The 20,868-nt window shown below is 43.3% G+C and overlaps 1 protein-coding gene across 2 annotated transcripts; it reads left to right on the forward strand.

Annotated features, from left to right (window-relative positions):
- The first annotated feature begins 836 nt into the window (after window positions 1–836).
- On the forward strand, window positions 837–20,850 carry Pwp1 (PWP1 homolog, endonuclein). 2 transcript variants are annotated; one of them, XM_050145672.1, is made up of 15 exons: window positions 837–1,047; window positions 3,294–3,352; window positions 3,443–3,627; window positions 5,390–5,475; window positions 5,575–5,671; window positions 8,611–8,721; window positions 9,485–9,615; window positions 10,067–10,128; window positions 12,306–12,402; window positions 12,941–13,002; window positions 14,911–15,022; window positions 17,635–17,725; window positions 17,817–17,938; window positions 18,773–18,878; window positions 19,761–20,850. In XM_050145672.1, the coding sequence occupies exons 1-15, from the start codon at window positions 976–978 to the stop codon at window positions 19,862–19,864; spliced, it is 1,497 nt and encodes a 498-aa protein (XP_050001629.1). In that variant the 5' UTR covers window positions 837–975; the 3' UTR covers window positions 19,865–20,850. The 2 variants fall into 2 exon arrangements, with proteins under 2 accessions (XP_050001629.1, XP_050001630.1); XM_050145673.1 differs by lacking the exons at window positions 3,294–3,352; window positions 3,443–3,627 and having other exon boundaries at window positions 885–1,047.
- Window positions 20,851–20,868: the final 18 nt, after the last annotated feature.

The following is a 20,868-nucleotide window of genomic DNA, read 5'->3' on the forward strand; positions in this document are numbered from 1 at the left end:
TCAAACCCAGGACAAACAGCTAAGGTGCTTACTAGCGTATCAAAGCAGACTCTAGCCTCCCTTCTCCCTCAGTCCCACCTGTGGCAGGGTCCTCCTGGCTGTTTTACCTCAATCCTTATTCTGAACTCTCTAGCCCAAGGGCTGGACTGCTCTTTCGCTGGTGGCTCTTCCCTATGTAATACAGTCATTTTGGCTACAGTGGCTTCTTTGCCTTTTGCTTCTTGGCTAGTCTCTTGTCCCGGCCATGTTCACTCTGGACTCCCCCAGAGGTCTGTCTCTACCTGTATTCTCCCTTATATCTATAATAAAAAAAACTCAACCCCTTTAAGAGCAGCCAAGTCCTCCTTTTATTTCTGCTTTTCATTCAGCAGCAACCCTGCCTCAGCCTCTCCAGTGCTGGAATTAAAGACACACACCACCGTGCCGGTTCAGGTACTAAATGTTTTACTATGAGAAAGTAACATTCAGTAATGAAAGTGCTGGGCGAGCTGACTCAATGAACGCCTGTTATTCTAGCATTCGGGAGGCAAAGGCAGAAAGATCCAGAGTTCCAGATCAGCCTGGAGCTACATAGTGAGAAACTCTCCAAAGACCGTAGGTGGTGGGGCGAGGAAGAGTATGTAGTTTGTGGTAGAGCACTTACGTACCGTGCTGGGGGCTCTGGTTTGACCCCGTACTGTAGGGGGATTAAAAAGCAAAGAAACGTAAAGGCGGAAGCTTAGAGTTCCAAAGATCTCCTTGGTCGGCCCCAGAACACTTTTCGCAGGAGCATGGACCACCCAGATCACCGTCGCCAGCCAACAGCTTACGACTACGCCCACTTCCTGCAAATCCCCCGCCCCTCTCCCTACGGCGCCTGCGGGTGACGTCAAGCGAGCGCCCGTACCTGCGCGCCGTCCGCCCCTTCGCGGAACTTGGCGTCGTCTCTCCGGGCAATAAGGTCCGCCGGCCTGAGACGCGTTGTCGCCGACGACCATGAACCGCAGCCGCCAAGTGACCTGCCTGGCCTGGGTACGCCGCGGCGTGGCCAAAGAGACGCCGGACAAGGTGAGGCGCCCGGGGACCCTCACGGGGTCGCCCTCGCGTGGGGACGCACGCGCCGGCCCTGAGCCGCGCAGCGGCGCCCTGTCTGGGTCGCCCGGACTTGTAGTCGCTTGCGGTGTGGTTCGGTGTCCCGAGAAAAGCGGGAACTTCACCCCTTCTCGGCCCGGAGCCGGAAGCCCGGAACCACCCCCGAATTTGCGAGCACGTGGTTTATGCCCCCGGAAGGGGGCGGGGTGCTTGCTGGTTAGGAATTCTTGGTGATTCGGGTAGAACGTTTTGGGGCAGGGAGGACAAAGAAAGAAATCGAGCAAAAGCTGGAGACTGTGGCAAAGAATGCGGTTGCTCAGTCGGTGTTCGGCGTCCCGGGATATGTTTGAGCGAAATAGGGCAGAGATCTCTTTTTCTCTTGACTTCACAGCGGTTGAGGGATGGAAGTATTCCCTACAGGTGTGAATTCCACCAGAGAACAGTGTTTAGTCACCGTTTTCTTTGATGTTTTGCCTACAGCGGTGTCAATGCATATTTATAGCATAGGTACAACAGTCACCTCGTTCGATTTGTCCAAGAGGAAATGGCCTACATCGTTAAAGGGACATAACATCTTTTGAAGTATTTGATGGGGAGTCCTAAAAATCCCTAGTTCTCATTCTCCACCCCCAGAGAATACAAATACCTTTTTGTGTGTATGCCCAGGTCCTTATGTTTGTATTTGTGTGCCGTCTCAACCCAGAGCTAGCCAATTGAGATAGACTGGCTGACCAACAGACACCAGAAATTCACCTGTGCCTGTAATCTCCAGTGCGGAGATTACAGGTGTGCTTGCCACTGCGCCTCGTTTTCAAGCGAGTTCTGGGATGGAATTTTGTTAAGCCTAACGTTTGCTTAACAAAAACTTGAATGTCTGAGCTCCCTGCCTCCCCAGTGTTTCCTAGCTTTTAATTTCTGTATCTGTGTCGTCGAAAATAGGAGGTCCTTGGGAGCGTCCTTGTATTACAAGATTTTTGCTTTTGTAGCACACTGTGGCCTCAGACTTAAGGCATGGCAATCCTCCCGCTTCAGTTTCCTAAGTACTAAGAGTTAACCGGTATGAGCCACCGAAGAACTGGTCACTCATTAAAGTAGAAACTCGGCAGTTGATTCACAGTCACCGTCAGTTGTGGAGCACTGCCATTATGGCCAGCGCCACACTTAAGTAAACAATACTAAACCATCATTGGCTTTTATAAGCTTAATTTAGTAGTGTTAGATGTTTTAAAGGCACTGAATCGTTGTTTAGGTGAGGGAATGATGGTTTTGAAGGCCTCAGTTTTAAACTGTTAGAACAAAAGATGCCCAAACAGGAAATCTTACGGGAAGTTGGGAAAATTAAGCTGGAGTTCAAGATTGGAGATGGGGGAAGTTGAAGGGTGTAATTGGTTCCCAGGAGGAATCAGTTTGCATTTGGCAGTGGTGGTAGGGGAAAAAAGCAGAGGACCAATGTTACATGAATAAATGCGCGCGAGAGAGGTGCCCCTGGAGGTTGAGATGGTTGGAAGAAAAATAGACTACCACAGATCCATTTTGCAAAAGTCAACCTATTTGAATACCGAGGAAGGCAGAGCAGAGTGAACATGACTTCTGAACAGTATTGGGGGAGGAAGTCATAATCATAAGGACCTATAGCAACAAGCTCCAGCTACTTAAATTTCGAGCCTTGAGCAATGTGCAAAATTGTCTTGGTGGCTCTTGAAGTTACAGTTTACATTTGACTGAAGACCTAGTTCAAAGGCTCCTAATTTCTTTTGGGGGCTATTATTTTCAGGTGTGTGACTTTTGTTACCCTGCATTTGTTTAACTCTAAAGCTTTGTTACTGTGCCTGTCTAAAACACCTGATGGTCTTAATAAAGAGACGTATGGTCAATAAAGAGGCAGGAGCAAGGAAGGATAGGTGGGCCTAGCAGGCAGAGAGTATAAATAGAAGGAGAGCTCTGAGAAGAAGAGAACAAGGAGAGGGGGACGTCAGGGGCCAGCCGCCCATCCAGTCACGAAAGTGTACAGAAACAGAAAGATAAAAAGCCCGGAGGCAAAAGGTAAACAGGTTAATTTAAGAAAACAAGCCAAGCTAAGGCCAGGCATTCATAACTAAGAGTAAGCCTCTGTGTGAATTATTTGGGAGCTGGGTGGCAGGCCACCAAAAAGCCATAAGAGTGAAACATCCCACAGTAGATTTCCACAAATATTCTCTAATGAAGTGTTTGCTCCCTTGTAGGTAGAGCTAAGTAAAGAGGAGGTAAAGCGTCTCATCGCTGAAGCAAAAGAAAAGTTACAGTAAGTTTCAAGTGTTGCTGCATCTGGTGTGTCACCTGCTTGCTGTTGGGAGGTGCCACCTGGGTGACTTCCCTGTTTGTTTTCACTCAGAGAAGAAGGTGGCAGTGAGGAAGAGGAGGCAGGTAGTCCTTCAGAAGATGGCATTCGGAGTGCTCGTACCCAGGCACAGCCTAGGGAGTCCCTGGAGGATGGGGACCCACAGGATGACCGTACCCTAGATGATGATGAGCTGGCCGAGTACGACTTGGATAATTATGATGAGGAGGGCGACCCAGGTGAGAAGTCCCTCACCTCTACTGTGTCTGCTCACAGCGGTCTAGACCCGCCGCTACCCACAGCTTCCATCTGCTTTATGTCCCTGGGGTCAGGTCAGATACTTTGCCTCCAGATTAGACTTGTTTCCTGAACTAGTTTAGAAGGGAGCTCTGTGAGCTAAGAGTGAATCTGAGCTCTGAAGAGGACGTCTATTTTCCTGCATGTGTCAGGGGTGACCCTGTACTGAGTTCTCTGCAGCTCCAGCACTGCCAGTTGAGATAATGAGGAGAGGGGAGCCTGGGGGAAGATGCGAGCCGAGGACACTAGCCGAGATGCTCGTCTAGCAAAGGCAGTATAAAGAACTGGCAGGAGCTGTGTGCATGTGCGTTGTGGCCTTCTGGAATGATCCTGGGTAACATTAACCTGAAATCTCGAGGGCGAGAGGTAGATGCTCCTTGCTCACCCTCGCCCTGAGTCGGTTAATAAGCTCTGTAATGTGTCAGTCCCAACTACTCTGCGTCTCTGGAACCTGTCAGAAGTTTCTCAAGATCAGCAACTCTCAACTTTGGAGAAACAAATGACCTGACAGCTTAACTCAGACTCATTAGCTCAGTTTGAAAGTTGGCTGTGGCCCATTGAAATCACCGCCCCCGTCTGTTCTCAGGCTTGCTAGTGAGTGGGTGATGATCTGTAGACACGTGCTATTCATTATGAATGGAGAAAACACAAACACCAAAGATGGTGCTTTTTTTATATTTAATGTGCCCTTACTTTAAACTTACGTCTTTGGTTGCTGGGGCTGTCGTGATCCCCCACCAAGAGATGAAGGGAATGCAGTACTGTGGACAGAGTGTTGTGCTGTATGAAGCTGTGGCGTCAGGCGTTGTTTCTTTTCGTAGGAGCTTGGATTTGATTTGCGTTCCATGCTGGCCTTACCACCTGGAAATGATGCAGGATATTTTAAGTCCAACAGGGATTAGTCCATTGATTAGCTCAGAATTCTGAGGATTATCACTCCCTAGAAGCTTGTCAGCTGGCATTCCCCTTCATTAACAGAAGAGCCTTCAGGGAAGGAAATCTCACGTTCAGACCATGGCAGTTACTCTAGGTCTGCTCACTCCTTTGCAGAAGTGTGAAGGAAGTGAGTGTTTAAGTTGAGAGCATTGCCTGCAGAGCATCCTGGCCAACTGTGAAACCTGCTGTCTTAGTTTTTCCATAACAACCCTTATCTGATTGGCTGATTTCAGCATTCCCAGGACACTTTCTTTCCATTTCTAAAAGTTGCTACTAGCACCTTGAATTTTATTTTATTTTACTTTATTTATTTATTTATTTATTTAGTTTGTTTTTTTGAGACAGGGTTTCTCTGTAGCTTTGGAGCCTGTCCTGGAACAAGGCTGGCCTTGAACTCACAGAGATCTGCCTGCCTCTGCCTCCCGAGTGCTGGGATTAAAGGCGTGCTCCACCACCGCCTGGCTAGCACCTTGAATTTTAATTGTATGGAACAAGCTTGAGAATCAGAACAGAGTTGTAATATTTTCTAAAAGGATTAAATTTTTGAGTTAATTATTTCATTGGAAGATTGTGACTTCTAAAAGTTAGGAAGGAATAAATTTCAGCTGTCACACAGAAAATGACTTTGAAATTTGTACAGCTTCTTTTCCCAAATATGATACCGTTAATGATAAAATAGACCCAAGCCCAGAATTAGCTGTCTTGAGAAAAAGGTGTTGTCGGAATGATTTTAATTTTTCCTTTTTGATGAGTAAATTCTTATTACAGATGCTGAGACTCTTGGTGAATCTCTGCTGGGTCTTACGGTCTATGGCAGTAATGATCAAGATCCATATGTTACCCTAAAAGATACAGTAAGTGTTTAGCCACATTAGTTTTCAGATTGGTCCTAGGTGTTAAGAAACCTTACTGAATTTCTGCCTCTAGCCAGTGACTGTTTCCTGCCCACTTAGGAACAATACGAGCATGAAGACTTCTTGATTAAGCCCACTGACAACTTCATCATCTGTGGCCGTGCTGAACAGGAGCAGTGCAATCTGGAGGTGCATGGTGAGTGAAGGAGCTGCCCTGCTGAAAAGCTTACCATGTGGCCATTTAGAGGCCAGATCCTACATGATTGGTGCCCAAGGAAAGGGTGTTAGATCCCTGGAACTGGAGTTACAGACAGTTGTGAGCAGCTATGTGGATGCTGGGAATTAGACCCAGGTCCTCTGCAAGAGCACTAAGTGACCTTGTCCTGCATTTCTTAAAGCTATTTGTAATAGTTCCCTTTATAGAACATTGTTTTCTTCCTAATTCAACACAGAGCTGCCTTTTTTTCTCAAATTAATTTTACGTGTATGAATGCATCTGCATGTATGTACCAGATGTGTGCAGTGCCCATAGAAGCCAGAATAGGGCATCCAATACCCTGGACCTAGAGTCTTTACAAGTGGTTTGTAGTCACCACATGGGTGTTGGGTACCCTGGACCTAGAGTCTTTACAAGTGGTTTGTAGTCACCACATGGGTGTTGGGTACTGAACCTGGCCCTCAACAAATGCTGCCTTCACCACTGAGTCATCTCTTCCCCAATCACCATGATCTTTTTTTGACCAAAACATCTTGGTCACTTTTTTCAGTTCAGGAAACACCTGCACCTAAGCCAGATGAAAGCTTTAAAGGAATCTGCTTAGAAAATTTTAAATCAGATTTTTTTTTCAGTGACCTCATAGCAGATAGGTGCGCAGCTCCATCACCAGCCCTATAGCAGATTTTTTTAAGTTAACACTAAAGAACTTGCTGGATTTTGTTTGGTATTTTTAGTGTGAAATATAGTTTATATTTTATATACCAAAAACATATCTCCAGAGTATGTCGGATACTTTGCCCTATGTTTTCCTTTGTTCTTTGTTCTGTCATTCCTCTGAGCACCTACCTCCAGAGCTTCCTTCAGTCCATCTCAGTTATCTTCTACTGTCCGCCTTGAAACTGAAACTGTGGAGCTGGATTGGTGCTTACTGGCCTATCCTAGTGACTTCATTAGTTACACTTCTTTCTTTTTAAGCTTATTTATTATGTATACAGTGTTTTGCCTGCAGACCAGAAGAGGGTATCAGATCTCATTACAGATGGTTGTGAGCCACCATGTGGTTGCTGGGAATTGAACTCAGGACCTCTGGAAAAGCAGTCAGTGCTCCCAACCGCTGAGCCAACTCTCCAGCCTAGTTACATTTCTTTTTGTGTTTTAGTTTTGGGTTTTTTTGTTTTGTTTTCCCCAGGGCTTAGTGTCAAGCCTAGGGGTCTTGGATTAGCATGCTAAGCAAGCATGCTACACTGGACGCTGAGATTCCCAGCCCTACTACTTCTTCTGCCCCTTGTTTCACTCCCTCCTTACTTTATGGAACTCAGGCTTTCATGGCGGACAGCAAAGAACTTTTACTTACTGAACCCTGTTGCTGCCCCCAACTTCTCCCCTCCCCACCCGTGTGTGTGTGTGTGTGTGTGTGTGTGTGTGTGTGTGTGTGTGTTGTATCAGAAACTTGCAGGAATCAATTCTTTTCTTCCACCGTGTGAGTACTGGTGATTAAATTTAAACTTGGAGGCAAATACCTAGTAACCAATCTTGCCAGCCCCCTTAGCTTGGATTTCTGTAGCTCCTAAGGACCTTCAAGGCTGACTATAACAGTGGTTCTCAACTTTCCTAAAGCTGCAACCTTTTAATACAGTCCCTCATGTTGTAGTGATTCTCAACTATAAAAGTATTTTGTTGCTACTTCATAATTGTAGTTTTGCTCCTGTTGTGAATCATAATGTAAATATCTTTGTTTTCCAAAAGTCTCAGTGACCCCTATGAAAGGGTTGTTTGACATCTCCTCCCCCCCAAAAAATGGGGTTGCAACCCACAGGTTGAGAACCACTGGTCTATAGGAAGCCTATAATTAGGTCCATTTTACCCCACAGATGATTGTTTTCTATCAATATTAGAAATTTTTCAAAAGTAAGGCTTTCAGCAGCATAGATAATATGTTGTTCTCATTCTGATGTTTCAAAACTCTGATGTTTTAGATGTGTTAACTGATAACAACGTAGGTTAATTTTCTTTTTAAGACCAATTATTCTATAGTTGGGAGTGATGGTGCAGGCTTATCCAGCATTTGGGAGGCTGAGACAAGAGAAGCCATGCAACTTAGAAGCCAGCCTGGCCAATTACCAAGATTCTGTCTTAAAACAAAACAAACAAAAACTGTCATTTTTAAAAAAAATTTAAATTTTATTAGTCTTTTTGAGGTTGGCAGATTGGTTTTTATGAGTGCACCTCTGAGTAGCCGGTTTAATTTACAATGTGCACCAAGCACATTGGTGACAGCTAACGTTTTTTTCAGGACCATGCCTTCTCAGCAGGAGCTAATGTGATAGAACTTGACATGACATTTCCCAGTCCCAGTCTGTCCCATATTCAGAGATCTGAAAGTTTAAATAAACATTATTTTCTCACTTCTTCCTCAATAAAGAGCCTGACAAGGGCAAGTAGGACTTCCCCTACTGTACTTTTGTCGCGCCATAGCGTGCGTCTTCGTGATGTATGTGGTAGTTAAAGAGCTACTTCTGTGAGTCGCTGTATTTGAAAGGGTGCTGGTCTAGACTGTTAGTCTTCATAAACTCTTGAAATATTGAAATAATTTTTGGTAGGCATTTAAATTTCTAAATACAGTTATTTTTCTCCAAGGTTATTTTTTGTTTTTTTTTGTTTTTGGATGTAAAATCAGCTAGACCTTTAGCAGGTAATGTCAATCCTCCCTGTAGAGTGTCTATTATAATGAAGTAGAAAATAGACCCATTTATCTGGCTGGCAATAAAGCGGGTGAGAATGTATTAGACTGGACAGACAGACTTTCTGTGGCAGTAGTGACCATGACCTGTCTCGGTTTCAACAGGAGAGTGTTCTTGTGGGGTGGGTGTGACTTCTGAAGTCTCTAATTTATTAAGTCTCTCTTCCCGTCCTTTCAGTTTACAATCAAGAAGAGGAGTCTTTCTATGTGCACCACGACATACTCCTGTCAGCATACCCTCTGAGCGTAGAATGGCTGAACTTTGATCCTAGCCCAGATGCTTCAACTGGTAATTGGAAAAATTGTTTGTTCTGCGTGGGTCAGAGTTGTTGACAATAGTTTATGAAGTGAGACTAGTGTAATGTCACTTAATCACGTAGGGTCTGTGTGCCTCCATGGTTTAGATAAGCTGCTACACTGTGGGTTGAATGATGCTATCTGAAAGATTTTTGATTATGGAATTATTGGATCTCATGAAAGCCCAGTGTGAAGTGGTATCTTGTTACCAGCTGGAATTTAGGGATGTAACCGGTCTCGGGAAACACTCAAATGAGCCTGGTACAGAATGGTAGTGGGAGCTGGAGCCATTCTAGACTATAAGTGAGACCTGGTCTCACAAAGGAAAAAAAAGAAAAAAGGAAAGCAGATAAACCAGAGACACTTGTCCCAGGTAACTGGCTTCTCATAGTGGCCTTTCCAGCCACACTCACACCCTTAGTTGCCCTTTTGGTGCTTCTCAGTAACAGTAAACATATAATACTGCAAGAGCAACAAGTGACCTTGTTCTCCCATCCATGGAGAATAGGGCAAGAGTTGTTGCTTAACTACAATAAATGTCATAACTGAGGCCAAAGGATTGAGCCTTTATTGCTAGAATACAGCTCTCAAAAGCAGCTCAGCGATGGTAGGGAGTGGGAGCTGCTGCAACTGCAGGACTCCAACATGACGCAGCAGGTTTGAGAGTCGCTGCTCAAGCAGCGACCAGGGTGACCTGCCGGAGTGGTAGGTGTAGTGCTGGTTTATAGTCGAAAGTGCGTTGTTTCTTCCCATAGGAAATTACATTGCTGTGGGAAACATGACCCCTGTCATCGAGGTGTGGGACCTGGATATAGTGGACTCTCTAGAGCCGGTCTTCACCTTGGGAAGTAAGACTTCAAAAAAGAAGAAGAAGAAAGGGAAGAAGGTAAAAAATAGATATTAAAAGACAAGTTGGGTTAAGTTACTAGAGAGGAGGGTATAAGAACATAGTTTTTGCAATCAGATAGTCTTGGTAGAACAAGACAGAGGGTTACAAGTTAACGTACTTTGTAATTTCAGAAAGCCCATGTATTTTCTATTGTATGAAACTTGTTGGCATGTAATGTAGAACAGATGAGTTGGGTGATGCACATTCACCTGGAGCAGCTCTATACCAAACTCTTGTTTTGAAGTGCTTTTGTGATGTGTTCGAAAAAAATCTATATTATTCTTATAGTTTTTAAAATAGGTTTGGAAAGTGAAAGGCAGTGTTGATATAATTCATAAATTGCTATAGTTTTTCTGAAAAGAATATTTACCATGATAAAGTTAACAGAAAGTCAGTTTGTGGTGGGTGACATTTAATACAAAAAAAATAATTAAAATAATTATTACAGAGTTCCTCAGCAGAAGGGCACACGGATGCTGTCCTTGACCTCTCCTGGAACAAGTCAGTCAGGTAAGAAGATGGCATTCATATGATGCAGAGTGTTCTAGTTCTCGGCTACACTGCCCACCTCCTGTGCTAGGGCCTTTGAGCCCATGGTTCCCCTTTCCTGCTGAATTCACCACTCCAGGGCAGCAGCTGTGCTGTTGAGTTGCAGCCCCACGTTCCCTAGCAGACATAGGTGCCCTTTACAAACCTAGGGACCAGCCAGGCGGTGATGGCACTGGCACGGCCTTTAATCCCAGCACTTCAGAGGCGGGGGCAGGAAGATCTGTGAGTTCAAGGCCAGCCTGGTCTACAAAGTGAATTCCAGAACAGCCAGGACTACACAGAGAAACCCTGTCTCGAAAAAAAGAAAACAAAACCTGGGTGCCATGTACCATCTTCCCCATCACTGGGAAATGTGTACTGCAGTACCAGTGATGCCACAGGGTGTACTGTTGCTTCTCACCAAACAGTATTTCATTTTTACACTTCACCCATCTGCTGCAGAACGTCACCACTTGAGCCCTTTTGAAGTTGAGTGATTCAGTGCATTCACAGCTGTGCAGCCGCCACCCCACCCATCTTCAGATCTTCTGTCTTCCAGACTGAAACTGTACCTTATAATAACAAAATCCTGTCTACAAGAGCTAGTTCTGGGACAGGCACCCAAGCTACAGAGAAATCCTGTCTCGAAAAAAAAAAAAAAAATCCTGCATCCCTCAGCCAAGGCAAGCCCATTCCACTTCCTGTCAAAAGTATTTGGAATGTTTTTGTTTTTTTTTTTTTTCCCCCAAAACAGGGTCTCACTATATAGCTCTGGCTGTCCTGGAACTCTGTAGAACAGGCTGTTCTCAAATCCAGAGATCCACCTGCCTCTGCCTTCCAAGTTCCAGAATTAAAGGCATGTACCACTACACCTGGCATGGTTTTTTTTAAGGTGTAGTCTTGCTGTGTTGCCCAAGTTCTCTCAGACCCTGCACTCAAATGTTCTTCCTGGTTCAGCCTCCCATTCAGCTGAACTTTATATGCATTTCTCAGTGATTGGCAATGCTGAGCTCTCTGTGCTCACTGACCATTATGTATACCTTTTTGGTGGGAAATTTCTAATTGAATTGTAAAAGTCTCTAATATATTCTAAATTTCTTTTCCATTTTAATGTTGCTGGTGTCTAGTTTATTTTTATTGTGTTTGCTGTTGCATCCCAGAAACTGTTTCCTAACCCATCATCAAAATTTATATTAGCATGTTGTTAATGAGCTTTTTTACCCTTAGCTCCCATATTTAAGTCTGCTGTCTGTTTTGATGTGTGTGGTTGCTGAGTGAGATTGGGGTTAGAACTTTTTCACAAGGATATTCTACTGTCCTTGAATCATTAGTTGAAAATATGGTCATCATTCATCCAACTTGAATGTTTAATTTTCCTTGCACTTTTATAAATGAAAAATACCAATCTCTGAGAAATGCAGATTAAAAACACAGCCACAGCTAAGTGGGCAGCAGGCATCTAGTTCTAGCTAACTGGGAATCTGAGACAGGAATACTGCATGAACACAGAATTTGAGACAACCTGGGCAACATAGTGAGAGCACATCTCAAAAAAAGCAATGGACGCCTTTAATCCCAGCACTTGGGAGGTTGCCAGGGCTTCATAGAAAAACCCTTGAGGGGAGGCGGTGGTGACAGACGTAACACCTGCCAGCCTGAGAAGTGGTTAAGAGTACTCTCTGCTTACAGAGGACCTGAATTTGATTCTCAGCACCCACATCCAGTAGTTCACAACAAAACGTATTTTCTGAAAGTTACTTCTGGTTAATTTTTTAATTTTAAAATTGAGAACTGTGCACTTCCCAGGTTTCTTTATGGGTCCCTTGTACAGACACAGAAACTTCAGAATCGGCTTACTGCTCTACTGAAGTGAAGTAAGCTTTTGAGCAGAGTGGGTTGACTATCATTGTGTATGGCCAAATCTGTAATCAGCCTGTAGGTGCTGTTTCCATCCCAACAATATTACGTCTTCCAGAACAAATGGAGAAGGGTCTTTCCACTTTGATAATCTTTGGTAGTTTTCAGGATGTAAGCCTTAAGTTTTGTTTTTTAAATTGCTAATATTTTATTACTGTGTATAATCACTGATTATAAGTGAAATTGTATTTACTGCTTTGTTTTTAAGAACAATTTTTCTAATTTGTTTCTTCCCATTCCAGAAACGTGCTGGCGAGTGCATCAGCAGATAGCACTGTAATTCTCTGGGACATGTCTGTGGGGAAGCCAGCAGCCAGGCTTACTGCACACACAGACAAGGTATGGTGAACCACTGAGGTTCACAGAACCCTATGTAGGAGATAGAATCCTTTAATGTTACAGAAACCAGGAACATTAATGCCCTGTGATATGCTCATGGAGGATCCTGGGGGTAAAGGGGTATGATTGTCAGTTACACAGTAGTAAAGGTTGTAGCAGATGTATAACTCTGCTGAGGGTACTTGCCCTCCTTGGTATTTGCCCAATCCCTTTTACTTTTTCTCCTTTATCCTGAGGGATGCAAGTATTATATCCTAGGGTTTGAGGAGCGCTGTGGGTATTCCCGTAAGTGCGAGCCATTATTTGAGAATATGGTTCTCCTTTTTTGAGTATTTAGTAACTGGTTTCTTGACCAAGCATGGTGGCTCATACCTTTAATATGAGGTGAAACTCTCCTCCCCGCCCCCCCCCCCCAAAAAAACCAGCAGGTTGCAGTATTGGAATTTCAAAGAGGGGAATACATAATCTGTCTCACCACACAGCAGCACTGTTTTTAATCAGAGTGGGCAAAGATAGATCTTTTTATTCTTCCCTTTAGGTCCAGACTCTGCAGTTTCATCCATTTGAAGCACAGACTCTGATTTCTGGGTCATATGATAAGTAAGAAAGCACTGTGCACTATGCTTAAACTACAGTACTTGGGGTGGGGTGGGGTGGCTCAAAGGGGCTGTTGCCCACTTTGCACGAGACCTGTCTGCACCAACACTAAGACAAGACAGGAGACATATCTGATCTTAGCCAAGCTGTCCTACTGAGGTAGCTACATGTTTAAATTATTACTGCTAGTTTTCAGCCCTTGATTCTTCATTCCCTCTCAAAAGAAATGTGGTTTTGTCATAGTAATCTAACTACTAGCAACCTCTCTGGTTTTTAAAGGACATATGAGTTAGCCATTTTGTGATGTACTCAGTCTCATACTTGATGATTTAAGGCAAACATTCCCTAATGCCATTTCAGAGTCTGCCCATTAGACTCAACTCAGCAGGTAACTGCTCACCATGGAGAAACCAAGGCTTTTGGAGGTTTGGTTTGGAATAAGTGTACTTTTCCTGCCATGTTAAATGGACTGGGAGATAGAATGCCAGACTATTCTGTGTTGCACAGGTCAAAGACGGTCACACCAGAATGTAATTTTAGGCTCTCTGTCAACAGGAACAGTTTTTGTGGACTGAACCTCAAACAGCCATGCAAAGGCTTACTTACTGATTATTACACAAAAGTTTTTTGAGGGGAGTTTTCTGAAGGATCCCTGGAACTTAAGTCCTGAAGGATCCCTGGAACTTAAGTCCTTATGTACTGTTTGCAGTAGGCAGTGATTCAAGACGCCTCAGGTGTGCTGGGATCATTCTGTGACAAAGTCAGGCAAAGGTTTTAAAGCTCCTTCAGAAAAAATAACTCTGGTGGGGCATCGGTGGCACACGCCTTAAATCCCAGCACCCTGGAGGAAGAAGTGGGCGGGTCTCTGTAAGTTCAAGGCCAGGCTGGGTCTACAAGAGCTAGGTCGAGGATAGGCATCAAAGCTACAGAGAAACCCTGTCTCGAAAAACCGAAAGAAAAACTCTGTAGATAAGAGAAAATTATCTCTTTCGAGTACTCCTAGAAAACAATAGATACAGTGATCCTACTGCAGTGTGATTTGTGAAAAATAAGACCAAAGCTCAATTAATAAAAACACAGACAGAAATTGGGGTTCAGCCCTGAAGACCAGAAAAGTATAACAGCCAGCCATTGACACCTTTACCTCAGTCCGAAATGGCAATCCTGCCTCCAGGAACCTCAGAATAAGACTGTGTCTGAGAGCTGTCCCCTCCTGTTTTATAGTCCTCTCTAGTGCTGGCATTAAAGGTATGCACCACCCAGTTTCTGTGGCAGCTAGTGTGGCTACTGGGATTAAAGGTGTGTGTCACCACTGCCTGGGGCAGTGGGGCTCTTTTATTCTGATCTTCAGGCAAGCTTTATTTATTAAAATACAAATGAAATGCCACAACATAAGACCATATCCCTGAGTTCCCCAAGAATAATAACCTGACTAGGGAAGTGCTTATGGTTAGATCCATTTTGTTATTTCAAAGGATCCTCTTTAAGTTCCCAGCACCCACGTGGTAGCTCACAGCCATCTCTAACTCCAGTTCCAGGGAATCTGATGCTCCTCTGGCCTCCATGGGCACTGTACACACATTCATGCAGGCAAAACATTCATATGAAGAGTCTGGTGGGCTAGAGAGATGGTCTAGTCATTAGGAGAATTTGTTCCTCTTACAGAGAACCTAAGTTTATTCTTGGCACCTCTATCTGATGGCTTAGAGCCACCTGTAACTCTAGCTCCAAGGGATTGAATGTCTTCTGAACTACATGGGCACCTGCACACACAACATAAGTACAATAGAAAATTTTATGTTTAGAACCTTCAAACGGACTTTAAATATTTGAATTCTGAATTCACAATGTTGCTGTGTTAACCATTTCACTAAAATACATTGACCCTGTCATGGACTGCAATGTGTGCAGGTCAGTGGCTCTGTATGACTGCCGAAATCCAAACCAGAACCATCGTCTGTGGCGGTTCAGTGGGCAGATCGAAAGAGTGACCTGGAACCACTTCTCACCATGTCATTTTTTGGTAAGAATATGCACATTGCTTTTTCTATTCCTATGAGATATTCTCAAAAAAGCATTTTCTCTGTTTAGAAGTATGAAGCTTCTGGGTCTTAGAATTGAAAACACTGTTTCTTAACAATATAATGGTAGCTCAACTACAAAAAAAAATTGGTAGCTTGTGAATGACTTAGGTAATTTTTACCTATTCCAGTGTGTTTCATATATTTTAAGCCATTTTACGACATACTAGTTCTTTTGAGATATTAACCATCATAATACTGTATCAAGATTTTGAGGTAGGATCTTTATAGTCCAGGCTGGCCTTGAACTTGCAAGTCCTCCTGCTCCTATCTGTTTTGATGTTTTTCAATAGTTAAATCAGTCCAAAAAATACTTACTCAAATCAAAAGATTCCAGTAACGTCAACCAAAGGAAAATAAAAGTCCTAGTGTCGCAATCCATTAGGCCCTTTAAGCAACATTATTTCTCAGAACACACGCCTTTTGTCTTTTGATTAGCATACAAATTAACTGGCTCCTTTGTGGCATTTCCTTTTAGTTTGGATGGTTTGTTTGTTTTTGAGACAAGGTTTCTCTGTGTAGTCTTGGCTGTCTTGGAACTAGCTCTGTAAACCAGGCTGGCCTCAAGCTCAGAGATCCACCTGCCTCTGCTTCCTGAGTGCTGGAACTAAAGGTGAGTTTTCTGTTCCCCACCATGCCCCTTACTTTTCCTAATATATCCTTCGCACTCAATGTTCCTCACTCTGTATTTCTTTTTGCATTAGTATTTTATGTGTTCTGTTGTCTCCCTTAAAAAAAAATGGTTTTATTTGTTTTTAGTTTGTAGACTTAGTTCATGTGTATGTGTTTATTCACTAGCTTTCTCTTTGGTAATAAGAAGCCTGATATAAAATAGCCATCATGAAAACACGCGAAAGCCGAAGTCACAGTAATGTTAAATGCCCATGTTTCTAAGAAAATATAACTTACACACATGCATTTTAAACAAGCTGTGCCTTGTAGTATATTTAGAAAACAGTAGTATGCAATCATGTTTATGGGAAAGTAATGAATCTTAATCTAAATGCTTTTAAGTATTCTTAGCTGTATAACATAAAGCTGGCCTCAAAGTAATTCTTCTGCCTCAGCAATATATCACAGCTTCTTTATGTACAAACTAAAATGTTCCAGTCTAGCTAATTAGGAAGTTGAGCAAGAAAAGAACACTTTTTAGATTTAGGACAACTTTGTAAGAAATTAAGCTTTCAAACAGTGTTTCTGAGAAGGTCATGTGTTTTCTCCATAAGATCATTTTATGAATTCTAAACATTTGAATGTAGTTTTTCTCAAGAGAAGTTTTAACAGTAGCAGAATATATTATTCAGCACGATGCCACTAAGGGAGGATAGAGTGTAAAGTTACGAGGCCTCCTAGAGTACTAAAATAGTTCAGAAATGCCAGCTGGAGTGGCATTTCATTTGTGTTTTTATAAATAAAGCTTGCCTTTGCCCGAAGATCAGAGAGTAAAGCAGCCCACTGGTCAGCCTTACAGACCAGGCAGTAGTGGCTCACACCTTTAATCCCAGCACTTGGGAGGCAGAGGAAGGCAGATCTGAGTTTGAGGCCAAGCCTGATCTACAGAGTGAGTTCCAAGACAGCTAGGACTATTATACAGAGAAACCCTGTCTTGAAAAACAATGAATGAACAAACGAATAAAAAGACTGTAGCCCCCCCCCCCAAAAGAATGTGTAGCCCCAGGTGACCCCAGTTCCCATCCATTCTGGCTCTGTCTCCAGAGTGCAGAGATTACTGGCTGCTACACCTTAGCCTGTAATAACATCCTTCTAACTCCACCAAAATGCTGAGATTACAGGTCAGAGTTACCATTGCCTGGTCTGTAAGGCTGAACAGTGGGACTGTTAAAATACAAATGGAATGCCACTCCAGCTCCTGCTCTGCAGGCTCCCACTTTAGGAACCTAGTCATTTCACCCTGGGGCACATGAGATTAATGCATCCTATTTAAGTTCACCCGAGTCCAGCTTTTGCATAGAGGATTGTGAAGGATTTTTTTCTAGTTTGTCATGTTATTTCATTTTAATGAGTGTTTTGCCTGTGTATACCATGTGGAGGCCAGAAGATGGCATCAATCTCCTAGAGCTACAGTTACAGATGGCTGAGCTACCATGTGGGTGCTGGGAATTGAAGCCAAGCCCTATCTTAGACTTCACTTTTCCCACCTTTTCCTGTGCTGGTGTTGCCCTTTGCTGGCAGAGAGGTTTAGCTCTCTCCCTAGTTCTTGAGCCTCAGCGCTTATTTTCCTGTCAGTCCCCTGCTGTGGCAGTGTTGAGACATGATCTGATCCCACCATTCCTATAAATTCCTTATTGGCGACCCACATCCATCTTCCTCCTCTGCCCCTCAGCCAACCCCACCCCACCCCAGGTATTCCTTCTGCCCTGTACAGTGAACGCTCCTTCTGTGTTCCCGTTTCTAACCCTACTCTCTCCTTCTCATGCAAAGTTCTCATGTCTGTTTTTAATTTTTAGTAAATTCTATAGATACTTACTGTAATTTGCACACTTCTCCACTGCCAAATTTTGTCCTATAACATGGTCTTGCCCATCCTTTACAGGCCAGTACAGACGACGGCTTTGTGTATAATCTGGATGCACGTTCAGACAAGCCAATTTTTACACTTAATGCACACAACGATGAAATCTCTGGTGAGCAAGAGTGATGTTTCTTTCTGATGCATTAAGTTATGACAAAGTCTAAATTTCAGACAGTAGCTCCTGAACTAATCTTATCTTCTAGGTCTTGATCTGAGCAGTCAGATCAAGGGCTGCCTTGTGACTGCTTCAGCAGACAAATATGTGAAGATCTGGGACATCCTAGGAGACAGGCCAAGTCTCGTTCATTCTAGAGACATGAAAATGGTGAGCATCTCCTGACACTTTGCTTGCCTTTTCATGGGCTTCACTGCAGTCAAGGACGTGTTGAAGTTAATATTGAGCTAGTCAAGTTTGGTGGGAGTTTCTAACTTAGGTATTTTAAAGAATAACTGAACTCCTTTCAGGGTCACAAGCTTAAGTGTCACTTGTCAGGATCAAGAATGGGGGAAGGACATAAGGAAGTGGCCACTGCTTAAAGTTTTGGAACTTCAGCACTTGAGTTATTGGTGGCTCTTTATTTACTACATTGAGGTTTATTGTGTGCTTGCGCACAGAGCGGAATAGGTAGTGTTCAACAGATGGGGTGCTTACTGTGAGTGCTGAGTTACACGAGCAACATGTGCAGCACAGAAGAGCACCACAGCTGTTAAATACGTGCATTCGGGCCACGGCGTTCTTAATTCCATCCTAAGCCTATGTATAAATGACTGTGATTTCGTACTTATTCGAATAACAAATGCTATTGCATTAAAGGATTTTCTATTTTTCTCATTCATACTTTCAGTAATGCATATTTCTCATATCAAGTATTAAGAATGGAAAAGCTGAAAGTTCCTTAATCTCAGAGGGTCTGGAGAGATGGCACTGTAAAAAGAACCAACTCCCACACCCAACACATAAGAGACTAAGGACACAGCTCAGTGGTAGAGTACCTGCACATATGCCGAAGAATCATTTCAGAAATGGATAGTTTCTAGGTGTACACAGCAACCTAGGCGGGTGACTCATGCCCAGCTTCATGGTGGTGCTTATCTAGTGGGGGCGGAGGTTAGAACTATCTGGAAGGATAAAAGTCACTGACTTTAGTTCTTTCCCCAGGGAGTTCTCTTTTGTTCTTCTTGTTGTCCTGATTTGCCATTTGTCTATGCCTTTGGAGGTCAGAAGGAGGGGCTTCGTGTTTGGGACATAAGCACTGTATCTTCAGGTGAGAACCTCCAAGCTCCTGCTCTTTGTGAAAGGAAAGAGTAAGGGCTAAGCATGGGTGGGAATGTCATGGGCAGAAAAGGCCTGCCCAGTGTGTATCCTGTAGTCCCTGCTGCAGAAATGGCAAGTCTGTGTTCACACTTAAAATGGACAAGCTAAAAGGAAATGTAGCAGTCTCAAGGAAGAGCAGTCCTTCCTTGCCCAGGTGCCACAATGCATGATTGTGTTCATTTCTCAACTTTCTACAAGTACTGTTAACTTACTGTCCCGTCGTGCCCCCCCCTCGCCCCTTCTGAGACAGGGTTTCTCTGTGTGGCTGACTGGAACTCTGTAGACCAGGCTGGCTTTCAACTCACAGTCTGCCTATGTCTCCTGAGTGCTGGGATTACAGATGTGTGCCACCACTGCCTGACTACTTACTGTGTCCTGAGACAGTATGTCTCCACTAAATTCTCCCTAGACGATAAGGATCCCAAGATTCTAGGTTGCTAATTTGAATTCATAGACATGAAATATGTACAGATTGTGTGTGTGTGGTCATACAGGGCAGGGGGATGTACCAAAGCCCTGTTCCAAGGCAGATTTAAGCTCTAGGGCAAAGTACAAAACATGATTAAGGTGGTGGCGCACACCTTTAATCCCAGGAGGCAGAGGCAGGCGGATCTCTGTGAGTTCAAGGCCAACCTGGTCTACAAGAGTGAGTTCCAGGACAGGCTCCAAAGCTACAGAGAAACCCTGTCTTGAAAAAAAAAAAAATTGGTCAGGCTTATAACTTGCATACTTTTTCACTTTCTATTAAATATATATATTTTTTTTAAGTTTTTACCTTACAACAGAAATTTACTGTCTTATACTGTAGTCCTTATCTCATGGTTCTTTTTAGTGAACGAAACATTTGGAAGACGGGAGAGACTGGTTATTGGCAATGCAAAAGGCTTATCTGTTAATGGCCCTTGTGGGAGCTCCCAGACACCAATGGAGTCCTGACAAAGATCAGTCTCCTAGGATGCCTACATGAACTCAGACTTTCGAGAAGCTGGCCTAAAAATGTTCCGTGTGTACCTACAGCCATACAATGATGGAAGGAAAATTCAGCTCCTGTTGCCATTCCTCTGCAGCCTTGGCAGTCCACTGTCTGTGTGTCTGCCTTCAGCTGGGTACTGTACAGTTCTTGCATTTCTTGAAAATAAAAGTTTTTAGAGAATGATTCCTTAAATATGCCATCTGACCTAGAACTGTAGGTTTCTACTATATGTATAGCAACTGAAGAGTTCTGGAGACTGGGTCTTGCTGTATCAGCCAGCCTGCACTGGGGAGAAGGGAGATAGGAAAATTTCTAGCTGGTCTTCACCTTCTCAGGCTAGGATTACCAATATGCATGGTAGGTTCTAGAACTAGATTCAGGCCCATGTGTTTGCAAAGCAAGCATTTTACTGACTGTGCAGTTTCCTTAGCCCGTTTTTTTTTTTTTTTAAATGGGATTCCTAAAGGTACTTTCACCTTTTGCATATTAATCATATTTTTGACAGTGTTACTGTTAAAAAATGCTTTTGGTTACAAAGTTAACTTTTTTTCAGGACTGTTTTCTTTGTCCCAATATTTAAAAACTATTTTAGGGGAGTTGATATGAATTTTCTATAATCAAAATATTTAATAGACAACAAACTATCAGAGTATGCTGAATAAGTTTTGGTTCCAGTAAATTCTCCCTCTAGTTACTTCATAACCTATGCCTTCCTTTTCAGATGAATTTGAATGGCATTCATAAAGCGCTCTGGACTTAGATTGTACACTGTTCCCTTTATTTCACTTAGCCTCACAGGACAACTTTTCACTCAGTTCTTTCAAACTTCCATTCTCCTTTTAAACTTAGGCACTTGCTAAACCGATTTTGGAAGTCTTATGCTGTTAATACTTAAAGTGAATAGGATGTTCCCTTATTTTGAAGTATGTCATTAAAATACACTCGCTTATGCTGTAGTGAGTATTTT

Source organism: Alexandromys fortis, unplaced genomic scaffold (genome assembly GCF_014885135.2).
Source record: "Alexandromys fortis isolate MF-2015 unplaced genomic scaffold, M_Fortis_MF-2015_v1.1 scaffold_50, whole genome shotgun sequence".
In the NCBI taxonomy this organism is placed as follows: Eukaryota; Metazoa; Chordata; class Mammalia; order Rodentia; family Cricetidae; genus Alexandromys; species Alexandromys fortis.

Excerpts from the sequence above, each read along its gene's own strand:
- Pwp1 (XM_050145672.1), top strand. The coding sequence starts at position 976 with ATGAACCGCAGCCGCCAAGTGACCTGCCTGGCCTGGGTACGCCGCGGC. Across the intron at positions 12,403-12,940 it reads TTACTGCACACACAGACAAG|GTCCAGACTCTGCAGTTTCA; the intron begins GTATGGTGAACC and ends TCTTCCCTTTAG. Across the intron at positions 15,023-17,634 it reads TCTCACCATGTCATTTTTTG|GCCAGTACAGACGACGGCTT; the intron begins GTAAGAATATGC and ends CATCCTTTACAG.